This window comes from Trichogramma pretiosum, unplaced genomic scaffold (genome assembly GCF_000599845.2).
Source record: "Trichogramma pretiosum strain Unisexual culture from Peru unplaced genomic scaffold, Tpre_2.0 scaffold24, whole genome shotgun sequence".
In the NCBI taxonomy this organism is placed as follows: Eukaryota; Metazoa; Arthropoda; class Insecta; order Hymenoptera; family Trichogrammatidae; genus Trichogramma; species Trichogramma pretiosum.
In genome coordinates, this window is record NW_019641611.1 from 1,659,639 (window position 1) to 1,672,658 (window position 13,020).

A 13,020-nucleotide genomic window follows, 5' to 3' on the forward strand; every position below is an offset into this window, starting at 1 on the left:
CGATGAATTTTTTTAGTCGCATCGAAGTAACCGTACATGCGACTACTTCATCTAATTTGAGGGGAAAAGTGGAAGAAGCGGTGTTTGCAGGCACGTTGCTGTGCACGCGTTACGATTCCATTAGTGGCTGCTGCTGCAGGCGTAGATACGCGATCTCGCCTGGCAAGAATTTGACGCGTCGCAAAAGCGTTAATTGATAATCAAGTGGCAGCGTTGATGACGATGAGATATGCGAGAGCTTAAGCAGGCCCTCTCGCATCGACCTACATGTGTGTACCGTAGGTACACGTCAGAGCTCATAAGCTTGTCGAAACGGTAAATTTTAACGAATCTCCATCTACGACCGGCTGACGAATATTTTATCGTTCAATCTCTCGAGTACGGATTAAGGTCGAAAATCACGCCAGACACGAGCTTCCGATCGTGAATTTTCAGGTGCAGCGGCACAGCGCGCGGGCTTGCGAGTGTGCGTGCGAGCGCACTCGTGAAAGCCGACGCGCAATTACGCCAAGAGCTGCGTGTATATGGGTGTGTGTGTAGATCGACGTCTTAACTTGTTTATGTGAATATAACTCAGTTGGATGCTCGGCTGGAGGGAATTTTGTGTGTCAAGTGTATAATGGATACACGCGCGCGAGCGAGGCTTGCATACGCGACTCGACGCACTCGGAATGAAACGAGAGCTAATAGCTCTGCCGATCCTCGTGCGCGCGGGGCTCTCTAACGATGTTATTTTTTTTTTCTTACGCAAGGGGGTAATCGTCGAGAAAACTTGAGATGGCTATAAAATTGTCATCGCTTGATTAAATAACTTCGATCGACGGCTTATAAAAAGTTTTTTCCTTACGTGACTCATGGATTCTCACTTGCTTGTTTTCTTTGCTTTCAGAAATCGTCGATGGAGTACGAAGGGGTGGTGGATCTCCGCTAAGACCTTTCGTCGATGATACTTCCGTCGACGAAGAGGTAAGTTTTTCTGAAATTTTCTGATTATCCCTCGGATTATTTCGCACTGCGACTAATCGTACACGTATGCTCGCTTCTTTCAGGTTGCTTCGCTGATAGACCGATGTTGGGGCGAGGATCCAGCAGGACGACCCGATTTCGCGGGACTCAAAGAGATCGTCCGTAAAATCAACAAGTAAGCATTCCACGAATTCTAGAAACTCGATATTACTCTCGCGCGCACAAGAGAGGGAGAGAGGCGAGTTTCACGCTTCGATCGAATGCGACCTAGTTTTTCAAAGTCGTGGGGACGAAAATAGTCATAGGTGTAAATTCGACGAAATTGGACGACTGCTCAAAGTTTTTTCCTGGAATATGACTTTCATCTCTCTTTCTCAGAAAAGGAGTGAATTATGAAAGGACCTCGGCGGAATAAAGATGAATTTTCGGTGTAATTTCTGAGAAACTTTTTTCGAGCCTCGTCGGATCCTCGTAAACTGTTATGATTTATTCATAAAAGCTTCGGAAAAGCTCGAGCGCCAGTCTTCATCGAAGTCTCGACGCCTTTTTAGCGTAAAAGTATAAAAGGAAAATAAGTAATAACACGGCACGCGTTCGGCTGTAAAATGGCTTTTAGAGCATTTAAAGTCTCGCAGCTATTCAGATAAACTCTCGCGTTCATGCCGTGAAAATTAAAGAATCTGCACGTGATTCTCATTCGTCGCTGTACTTGATAATCGACACAAGGTGCGACGCAGCTCCAAGAGCTTTCTTCGGTCGGCCGGTCAGCCACCTCTGATATTGGCATATTTCCCGCGCGCGCGCCTCGCAGCTATCGATCCGCTCTCTTCCCTGCTGCTGCTGCTGCTGCTACTGCACAAGTGCAATCCAAGCATCGTTGACGTCGTCGTCCTCTCACCTCGCTGCAGGAAAACAATATTTGAAAAAAAGATTATTGCTAGCTTGTAGAAAATGAAAAAGACATGCTAGGCGAGCGCAAAAGTTGATTTCATTCTGGCGATAAATTTTATTATTTTTTTATGCTCTCTCACTTGCATGAATTCAGCACAGTTTTTGACGAAGTTAGAATGCTATGGAAATTTCATTTTGGATTATTCGAGCCAAGTATTTTTTTTCCTTTACTAAAGCTCGCATCTGACTAAAATGAGCTATTGTCAGCTTCCTCTTTTTTTTTGAGTAGACAAATTTGAGGTGCGGCATTTCGGACTTTTCGAGAAAAGAAGAGAGGTTTTTTTCAAGCTTGGATAAACTTTTTATTTTTATCTTCCATTTATATCGATCATCTGCCTCCATTTGTAATCGGTTCATTAGCGTCATGCGCCCACGTTCGATGGAACTACGACTGAAAAGAATATATAAATCTATTCAAGCGCAATTGGGGTTATGATAATCCGTGAAAAGGAATTTCCGTTTTGATATAGATATATCTCTTATTTTATCATTCTTCAATCGTCAATTTATCGAAGGGAATGAATCGATTGAAAAGAGTCTTTCCGCAATGCATGCTTCTGTAACTCACTCTGTCTCATGTCTTTTTCAAATACATCGTTCGCGTACTCTGGCGTAGAAGTTGAAACATCCATCATTCCTTGGGCTGGATTTTGATATAGTTAAGCCCCAAAAAGTAATTATGTGGTCAATTCATACAAATGTGGGCCTTTTATATGATCTCTGGAACATGCCTCATTTTCAGTGCCTCTGACAAAGGAGACCAGCTTTACGACGCTTAAGTGACTCCTATCCGACGTCCTGCGTAATTCAATTTTGGCCCTTTCGTCTAGGCTCAAAGCAAAAGTTCCCTCGTAGCTCGTGCAATTGCCCTACAAGGCTTAAATTTATTATATCTCGTAAAATTAAAAGAACGATTTAGCGCTCGAGCTCGCGTATCCGTCATTAATCAGTCGGAATTATGCAAGCTCACTCGAAATGAAAACACGCTACACCGTGCGGCGCACACAAAGCTTATATACACGGCAAACTTTGCAGCTAAATCTTATCTCTGTGGCGCGCGCGAGAAGCTTTTGAATATTTAGCTAAATTACGTATAAACAAGTTGGAAAGTTAGTCACGAATTGTTTTTATAAACGCAGCGCTGCCGCTCGCCGCCAAGATAAAACCGTGTGCGCACCGAGGAGCAGACGCACGCACAAAGGAGCGAGCTTCCGCGCGGAAAAAGTTTGTTTACAGCTCTGGAGGCATTCCGAGCGGTCGGAGTCTTTCTCTCTCTCTCGTAAACGAATGCACATGCTCACGCACGAGCTCCAATTCCAGTGCATTACATATAAACCCGTGCAGTGCACATTCGTGTGTGTGCCTTTGCAGCTATGCAGTATAGTGTATACGAGCCATTAGCGTCGCTGCGCGCTCTATGGCAGCAGCAGCAGTAGCAGCGTCTTTTCCAAGCCCGAGGCTTTGACCGCGTGCATGTGTGTGCGAGCGACTCTCCCTTCGCAGCTCACCGTATAGCAAGCTGCACACGTCTCTTGCTCCACTTGCCGGCTTGTAACCTCGTTTTTCCATCTCTCGTCATGCCGCTCGCGAGAGCACGTCTCGCTTCGAATGCTTTCCACGATTATCTTAGCGTGGCTGGCCCTTTGAATTCTCTAAATTTCATTGTGCACGGGATAGCTGTGATGTTATTTTCCAAAAAGTTACCAAAAAATTTTGCTCGTAAAATGTTTTCGCTATATAGATTTGTGTACGTTTACGAGGAACCTAGTAGAGATCTTCGTTGTATCACTTTTGAATTTCAGCATATGCGGGCACTTTAAATTTTACACCAACGGTTAAACTATCATTTAACCAGAGAAAAAGCTTGCCACGCTGACCATAAATGTTTCACTTTCGAATAGCGCTTTCATTACCATATGAAAGACCGCCAGTACCCAGAACACGAAAATATTTCCATGTTCTTTTTCTCGTCACCGAGTGGATATAAATTTTAGAAGGTATCCCTGCGCACGTTCGTAAACCAAACCAAAAAAAAAACATTTTATATTTTCTTGTGTTTTTTTACGATCATTTCACGGGTAGGAAATTTTATGCTCGCGAGCTTTCAAATTCAGCAGGATCGCACAGGCAATAAAAATTGTATTCACCGTGCTTGCACTTTCCGTGGTTGTTTTTTTATCTTCTGCGTTTTTTGCATATAATCCAAACAATGAGCTGCGATGAATTAGCACATGATAACGCACGAGTCCGATATCGGAGAAAGGCGAGGCCGCGACTCGTCGCTCTTTTTATTATTACGTATAGCGCTTTTGTGTTTACGATTTCTTTTGTGATGAATAATAATTACTGCTGCGTATAGATAAAACAGTGCGCGTATCTTTTCCGTCGTCCATACATACATGGGAGTCTCGCAGTCGTTTCACGGCATCGTCATCTGCTGTATATCGATTTTACGCGTATATATACGTACGAGAGAATCGAGTGCACTACATGGCGCGCGAGATCCTCCGGATTCGCTCAAAAGAGGGATTACGCGCACGCACGTGTATAATATTATAAATGAGCGACATCGTGCTGCGGAGCTCGAGTACGGCATATAGCCGTTGCATCTGCTCTAATTAAGAGTCACGCGTGTACGTGCTTATGTATCATTGCTGCGAGCTTATACGCGTATATATTTCTTCGTGAAAATACGTTCGTTTAGTGGCGCGAACTATGACACGAAACTCGATCTTTCGTCGCATAGTGTGTCGTTCAACTTGAGGAGAGGAAAAAAATGCATTTTCGGAACTGAACGACTATCGTACAAGTATCAAGGCTTGAGTAATTCCAATGATCGTGTAGTTCTCTCGTACTCTTAGTGCCAAATCTAGTGAAAAAAGGAGAGAGAGAGAGAGAGAAAAGAAAAGAGTGCAGTGGCCCGAGACTGCAGCCATTCGCGACCTATATTGCAATACTACTGATGCTGCCGCTGTACGTGTTGTATACACTCGCGCCGCCAAGAAGAAGCGACTGTAGTACTCCAAATAATAGAGACTTTTAACAACATTTCCCCCCTTTTTTCCTTTTAAACGCCTCGATACTGCTGTCGCAAGCGAGATTTTTTTAATTGACTTGCAGCATTGCCCTGATACAATGAGAAAATATTACAGCGTACAGATCGAAATAGCGTCTCTTTCGCTCTCTCTCTCTCTCTCTAATTTGCATTTCGTTCGCAGGACTCGATCAGGGAATATAATTTTTTTTGTCGATAGTAGAAATGAATATAAATCAAAGCTTGTCAGGAGTTTTGTAATAGAGGGGAAATAAAATTGACCTCTTGACTATCCTGCAGTGACGGCGTATCGGCCCTTGCTATATAATACTTGTATCTAGCAATAATGGATAATCCGATATATCTGACCTGAATTTTACCGTCTTTTTATCTCTCATTTCTCCCTCTCTCTCTTCTATCTCTTCCTACGCGCCCGAAAGTTTATTTGCACGCATTAATCATATTTGAGGAAGAACAACGGATTATGCATTTTTAAGCATTCTCATGAGAGCAGATGTGATGGTGCATCATTTTTATTTTTTTATTTATTTTTTTGCCTCCTCGACAACGCGAACCATTCTTGTCATATATCAAGCATAGTCGCGATAGGATCAAGGTATAAAAGTGACCTCAAAAGAAATACACCGCATCAATCAAGTTGTCGGTCATCCACTCGAGATATACAAGCCGCTCGTGAAATATACAAATGACTGTACACTGAACATATGCTTTTTTCTTCGCCTTATTTGAAAAAAGCGCGAAAATTTTCATTAAAAAAAAAAAAAAAAACAGAAAACGACTCACTACTGTAACAAGTTACTAATCATGTCGATGCATCAGACGGTGTAACTTTGCAGAGCAACAGCGCACAATGAAAGGAAATTGGACGTACATGAATGCTTGTTATGAGAAGTTATAACAATTGGCTTGTTATACGTCGGAAGCGAGAGGTAACTTTTCCAACCCTCAAAACCACGATCATGTTTCGTTGATCCTTTTTATTTTTCTATCAATCGCGTATAAGATGAAAATCGAGATAAACGCGTTGTAAATGCGATAGAAAATCGATAGACTCGTTGGAATTTTCAATCTTTTATTATGATTATCCGTCGTTCAATGTTGAGTAATTTTCAACGAGATTACGTTCAAAGCATTAAGAATCTCGAGGCTTGAATACCTTGAAAATGAGTTTTGTTTCGCGAAATATATTCCCTCAACACACCCAATTACTCGAGAGTTGTTGTTTCGTTTTATATTATAAATATATAAATACGTATAGGAAGGAAAGATACCCTGAAGAATTGCATCCTATATATACCATTTCCCAAGGCTACGCTCGCAAGAGAGAAAGAGCGAGAGAATAAATACTTTTCCTTCAAAATATAATAACAATCCGAACAACTACTACATCGTCTTTTTACTTTTTACGTATAATTCATGGAAAACTTTGCGCGGGTATAATATAATATACTTATTCGGCTTCGCTGTGTGGCGCATATAACAATGTGCACACGTAACTTTTTCTCGAGCAGAGCTATATAATATAGTGCGAAAGAGAGGAGCTTTTGGATCATGTAAATCGTCTCATTAGTGGGAATGGAAAGTAAACGCACTCTTGTGTGTGCTTTGCGCGTTAGGTAAGTGTGTAGCCAACCCGAGCCAAACGTATAATAATACATGCACAATAGCTGATCTGTGTCCTTGTCCAAGACACGCGTAGAAACGGGCTGAAACGCGAACAGAAGGTATATCACTATATACTTGACGCCTCGGGCACTTCTGGGGCTAGTAGATCGAATGTAATTTCTATTTTGCGCGCGAGACGCATTGCTTACATAAATAAATAAAGGCGAATGCAGCAGTAGGTAAAATTCACATTGTCAAGCACGCGTTCGAACGATCCAAAGGTGATTATAACTGAAAAATGGGGCAGGTGGGTGTAAACGCGCCGATAATGCGAGACGATAAAATATTATGCCGCGTGCAAGCCAGCGAAATCGCGCAAGGCAAAATCGTTTATCAGGCGGCATAAAATTTAATCAAGTATGAACGGCGCACGATGCTCAATAGCAGAATTTTATTTGCCTTCTTTGCTTTTTTTCTTGCAGAGACAGCCGAATTAACAATCTCTTGGACAATCTACTGTCGCGTATGGAGCACTACGCGGATAATTTGGAGAATCTCGTGGCCGAAAGGACCGCCGACTATCTCGAGGAGAAGCGCAAATGCGAGGAACTTCTCTACCAGTTGCTGCCAAAGTAAGTTTACTCTCTTTTCCTTCCAGGGCTATAAAGATCCGAGCTTTTCTTTGGGTAGCACATAGCGCAGCAAGGGAAGGGGTGACAAATGATCGGACGAACTGCTGCAACAGCAGCAGCAGCACCCCTAAGGAAATCATAGCGCCTCGTTTATTTCAAATGAAATAAAAATAACGCGCTGTGTACGAAGTCTCGATATACCGATCTTTGAGACGCGCAAAGCTCGTAAACGCAACTGCCGGCAGACACTTTTGATTCCGAATGCAACTCGCTCGCGAACTTTCCCAGCAGTGGGTCATTAATCAAGGACACGGTCCACTGTGTATGTGTGTGTGTGTGTGTGTGTGTGTGTTATATATCATTATAAAGTCTCGCGCAAACATCCCTTCGTACGCGGAAAGTTTGACCTTTGCCACCGCGAGGCACTCCATATGAAATATATATGCGCGTGTAAGGGCCATCGTATAAACGCTCGCAGCTGATGCCGTCCAGGCTGTATATATTCGTAACAAAAGCAGCCCGAGCTCGAGCGAGCAATTATATCGCGCGCTGCATCCTTAACGAGCGTGCAAAATTTGCATTTTCACGAGTGCACGTCGCGCTCGCGATGCTGTTGCAAATTTAAACTAGCGCATACCAGCCAGTCGCTGCTCCCTCGCGTCCTTTTCTTTCGTGCGCGCGGGCAAATTCTACCAGATTGCGTATCGCGCGTATGGCGTTATTATGTGTAATTAAACATAGCTTCGTTGTTAATTTATACTTGTTGAGGTTCGAAAGATCGAAATGATAGCTGCTGCTTTTTTGTTCAAATAATTCCAAGAGTCAGTGGCGAGGCAAGTGTGCGGTCAGATTCGCAATTTTTTAAAGAGCTTTTCACGACACCTCGGAAATTAAGAAATTGTGTAATTATACCTCTGATGCTTGGCTTTCTCAGTTAAATAAATTTCAAGTGGAAAAGCTTCTTTTTGAAACTTCAAGGCGCGGTATCATTGACGAATAAAACGAACGCGGTGTCTACACAGAGAGAGACGTTAAACACGAAAAGTTTAATTAACGTACTAGCTCGTGTTCGTGAAAACTCAGAATTTTTCCTCGCTCTTTCTTCTTATTTTTGTTTAAACTCGTATAATACTTTAGCTGCTGGCCCGAAGGGTAAAGAATAAAAATGAAATTTTTTTACGTTTTCTCGTTTTAGATCCGTCGCGTCTCAGCTAATACTCGGCAAGAGCGTGATCGCCGAGACCTACGACCAGGTAACAATTTATTTCAGCGACATCGTCGGTTTTACGAGCCTCTCGGCCGAAAGTACGCCACTTCAAGTCGTCGATCTTCTCAACGACCTCTACACGTGCTTCGATTCGATTATTGAAAATTTCGACGTTTATAAGGTAAGCAGTCGTTACAACGTCTCGATTGAATTTTTCCTTTGACTTTGTTCGATGCCTTCCGATTGACGATATTTCGAACTAGAGTTGAAAGAAAAGTTCGTATGTGAAAAAAAACGAAGGAAAGAAAGAAATAATTACAGCGCGTGATATTACGAAACAGCTAGGAAAGAACTCGTCAGACAATGGGCCACAATTGAAAACGAGGTCGAGAAATAAAAGCTTCTTCTGCGAACACGAAACGACGCGAGGAAGGGGAGAGGGTCGCAAAGCACTCGAGAATTTCGTCGTCACGTCTCCTCGCGCGTGTCCAGCCGCTAAAATTCGACGACGCCGCATCTATGACCGAATGCTTTACGAATTTTTGCTGCTTTTTAGAAAAATTACATTTCCTATTCCGCCAGGATATCTCGTTCTTCGGCTTTGCGTTACATAAACATGATCAATGGATATAGCCTAGTTTTCGTCGAATAAAAGTCGAGGAACGCTCGTATAATGGAATCCTGAGCTCCGCGAGCGTGCGAAAACGGAGTAGCATCATCGTTACAGAACTGTCTGCGAGGCTGGAGAATTCGCGCGTCGGTCCTGCGCTCGTATCGTTTGATGGGAAGCTGTTAATGCGCTCGAGTTATTCCTATCGCGTTTCCGATAGTGAGAACATTATAATAATGTTTTGTGTAGTCTCACTCTCGCTGTATCTATCCTTCGAATTACTTTTCTAAATCTATTTCTGCTTCTGCTTTAATTGCTGCAATATAAATTATCATTTTACATCGTATTTTGAATTTAAAGTTAAAATATAATTTTTAAAAATATACCGAAAAATGAGAATAAATGTCATGCATTTGTAATGTGTCTGATTAACAGGTGGAGACGATCGGAGACGCTTATATGGTCGTCTCGGGCCTGCCAGTGAGGAACGGCATGAACCACGCACGAGAGATTGCGCGGATGAGCCTTGCTCTCCGTGACACAGTCATGACTTTCAAAATTCGCCACAGGCCTAGCGAGCAGCTGAAACTGCGAATTGGCATGCATAGCGGTGAGTTCTCCTCTCGCTCGTTGGACTTTTTCCAATTATCCAGCTGAGCCGCGCCAGTTCAAGTCACTTATACTCGTTCATAAAAGAGTGCGGCAAACGTCTCTTGGGCATGTATATAGGTCTTCGAAACTCTTCGTGAAATCAACTTAATTAGTTTCTAATTATTGCTGTCTCTGACGACTCCCTGCGTTACAAAGTTTTTGGCATGTACTTTAACGTTCAATTGCTTCATACCCATCCACAAGTAACAAAGTCTTTTTCACAACTCTTTTTAATTAAGAAAATTTAGTAATTTTTTGATTCTGGACGAATTAGCGCTGCGCATCCGCTGATTATATTTCTTACGCATTGTTACGGCTAGAAAAAAAGTTTAATTCAATTTTTCATCTGATTAACACTCCTGTGGCCGATGCCTTTGGAGTAGCCATAGCGCTAGACTACGCGGTCTAATGAGAATTTTTCCTTCGAGCTCAAACTTATATTACATCATCAGCACTCTCCACGTAATATTAAAGAGAATCGTGAAAGCTTGTTGTGGATGCTTATTAACTAGTTGAATTTTGAAGGAGGAAAAAGTTTTTACCCCAACCTTGTAGCATAAATGAAAATAAACAATGCGAGGGAGTTAGGTTTTAAAAAAAATCCCGAGTCGACTGTAGTCAAGCATAACTGTATAATTAATGCATCATTAATATCGTCGAATTTGCTTTAAATTTATTATAATGCTCGCATAATCTACGAAGAACCAGTTTTTAAAATGTTGACTTGTTTTTTGTGATGTAATCATTATTTTTTTTACCTCGTACGTCATTTCTTTTGACGTACGTAAATTTTTTTTAGCATAGAACAGTTTATTTTGTATTATTTTTATGTTTATTTTTTAATCTGAAATTACGCATCTACATCGAGCTGAAAAATAACTAACCCACTTGCGTGCGCATTTCAGTACGAATAAAAAAAAATTTCATTACGAGGACAGTAAGCTTATTTAAACTCTTAAACATTTTAATATCATACCTTGAATGAAATTTAATTTGCATCGAGTATCCCCAAGTTAATTCTACTCTTTTATAAGGCAAACACTGTCGCTGAGCAAACAAACGGCATTGATCCCTATCTTAGTTTCTCTGACATAACAGCTATTGCAATGAGTTGGTCTATTGTTGTTACAGGTCCCTGTGTAGCAGGCGTCGTAGGCCTAAAAATGCCAAGGTACTGCCTGTTCGGTGACACGGTAAACACGGCCTCGAGGATGGAGAGCAACGGAGAGGGTGAGCGAACTATTTCATTTACAACTACTCGACTGCTATGCTATCTATGAACACGTTAACAAATAACCACTTCCAATGCAGCTTGTGACTAGAATACTTTTAGAAAATAGACTCTTTTTCGTTCAGTTTGAAGTGTGAAAGTAATGTTTTACTATTTATATTATGGGACATAAACGTGCATTTATGAAATTAACTTACAGCAATCCAAATGTAATTATATGCTTGCATGTTTAAAAACAAAGAAGGCATAACAAACGCGCTCTACAACATTAATATTTCTTTGCCATTGTTTTCGCATACATTTATACATTCTGCATTGCACTTCAATTAAAAGAAATTTTTTTTTAGCTCTAGACTCTAAATGCGATAAATGTTCATTTTTTAAAATTATTTTTGCATCCCGCTCAGATAAATTTCTCATTTATTCATCATTGAATCATCTTGAATTTTTCCCTGTTCGATTCGATGAATTGACTACTTGGGTTCGGCGTGTATAGTAGCAGTGAACATGTAGATTCTCGTCGTAAAATTATCTCTCACTTTTTTGTCGCGAGCTCTTTTATATCGCAAATTATCCCTTCGCACAGATTGCGATCATTACTATAGCTCGGCAAAGAGAATAAAGTAGGTCGAGCGACGTGGGGTAAAAAAGACATATTCAGATTTCAGGCTCTTTCATCGATGTTATACTTCATACAATGCGGTGAAAAAAGAGAGAAGGAAGCACTGCACTACACGAGTGTGGCAATTTTGTTATTTTTCAATTTGGCTTTTTTCAATTGAATTTTGTAACATCCCATTTACATGAAAAATGTATGTAGTCGAAATATAGTCGGGTAAAGATTATTTTTAAATTTCATTTATACCGTCTTCGTATACACACTTACTCAAGAGGTTGAGACACAGCTTAAGGGAAAACAATTAAAAGGTACTCGAGCGCGCGACGCTGGAAAGACTTTATTTTCTAAAAAAACTTTCCGAGAAAACTTGACTAAATAACGTGTACGAAATTGCAATTTTTCTTGTTCTTGCCAGAGAGCGAGCTCGTTTCATAGTGTTGTGCCCTCTTTTTTAACGTCCCATTTGATTGAATACTTTTTTCAAAAATCCTAAATGAATCCGTTTTAAGCTTAAAAATACAAGAACGATTGAAAGCGAGTCACCTTTTTGCTTTTGGACGAGAAAAATTTCCCGACGAAGCACTTATTTTTTCAGAGAATATTGTATCAATCTTTTACTACAGCTCCGTGGCAAATGCATCATTTGCAGTAGGGCATAAAAGTTTGATAGATAACATTGGATTATTATTTCACTGCAAATTTATTGATTGCTCGAAAATAATGAAGTTACACGTCACGTTGCGCTCGCCAGGGCCAAGAATCAAATTTTCATGAGAATGATAGAAATTGAAATTCATCTTCTTTTGATCGATTATTCTGGTCAGACAAAATTGATGAATTTGAGCAGCAATAAAAAATTGCCAATTCATTCTAATAACAACTTTTTTCAGTTTTTGTTTTATTTTGAAAAAACTAAAGCTTTTCTTTTTGATTTCGGTGCTAAGAATTCAAAGTTCATTTTTCAGATAAAGTTCGCTTTAGCTGAATCCATAACTTTTCATTGCGTTTCAATCTTTCATTTTACATAAAATTGTTTCGTTTCTCAATCGATATGTATGAAAAAATATATATTAAAAAATATATTGATAAATAGAAATGATACGCAAGCAATACGAAATTTAAAAATTGTTGTTTTGTTGGAAATGAACATTTGCTAAGCAATCTGCATTTTCATTGTTAACAGCTTTAAAAATACATGTAAGTCCGAAAACAAAGGAAATACTCGATACTTTTGGAACTTTCGATTTAATCTGCAGAGGAGAAGTCGCATTAAAGGTAAATATAAAATGACCATTCTTAATATTTTCACAATTATGTTTGTTCATGTAGTTGCCAACCATTTATCACCCCCGCTTTCATGAAAAGTAAAAAATTATGATTTTATATATTTATTTTTGGAGATTACAGTGGGATTTCAGCTTGACGTAATCTGCTTTTAATGCGGATAATAATTTAATTTTTAGCTCGACAATTTTTTTTTTCTAATCTCAAAA

The 13,020-nt window shown here is 40.4% G+C and overlaps 1 protein-coding gene across 4 annotated transcripts in view; it reads left to right on the forward strand.

The window, feature by feature from the left end:
• The window catches only part of LOC106648159 (atrial natriuretic peptide receptor 1), a 68,749-nt gene that overhangs the window by 52,752 nt on the left and 2,977 nt on the right, over positions 1-13,020 (forward strand). For all 4 annotated transcript variants that reach the window (XR_002763446.1, XM_023458674.1, XM_023458675.1 and 1 more), the window contains 7 exons: positions 890-966; positions 1,050-1,141; positions 7,060-7,209; positions 8,405-8,597; positions 9,462-9,636; positions 10,809-10,907; positions 12,711-12,802. Coding sequence is in view for 3 of the 4 variants with exons in the window: in XM_023458674.1 (XP_023314442.1) it covers positions 890-966; positions 1,050-1,141; positions 7,060-7,209; positions 8,405-8,597; positions 9,462-9,636; positions 10,809-10,907; positions 12,711-12,802 (878 nt within the window). In the remaining variant the exon portion in view is untranslated. The remainder of the gene's footprint in view (positions 1-889; positions 967-1,049; positions 1,142-7,059; positions 7,210-8,404; positions 8,598-9,461; positions 9,637-10,808; positions 10,908-12,710; positions 12,803-13,020) is intronic.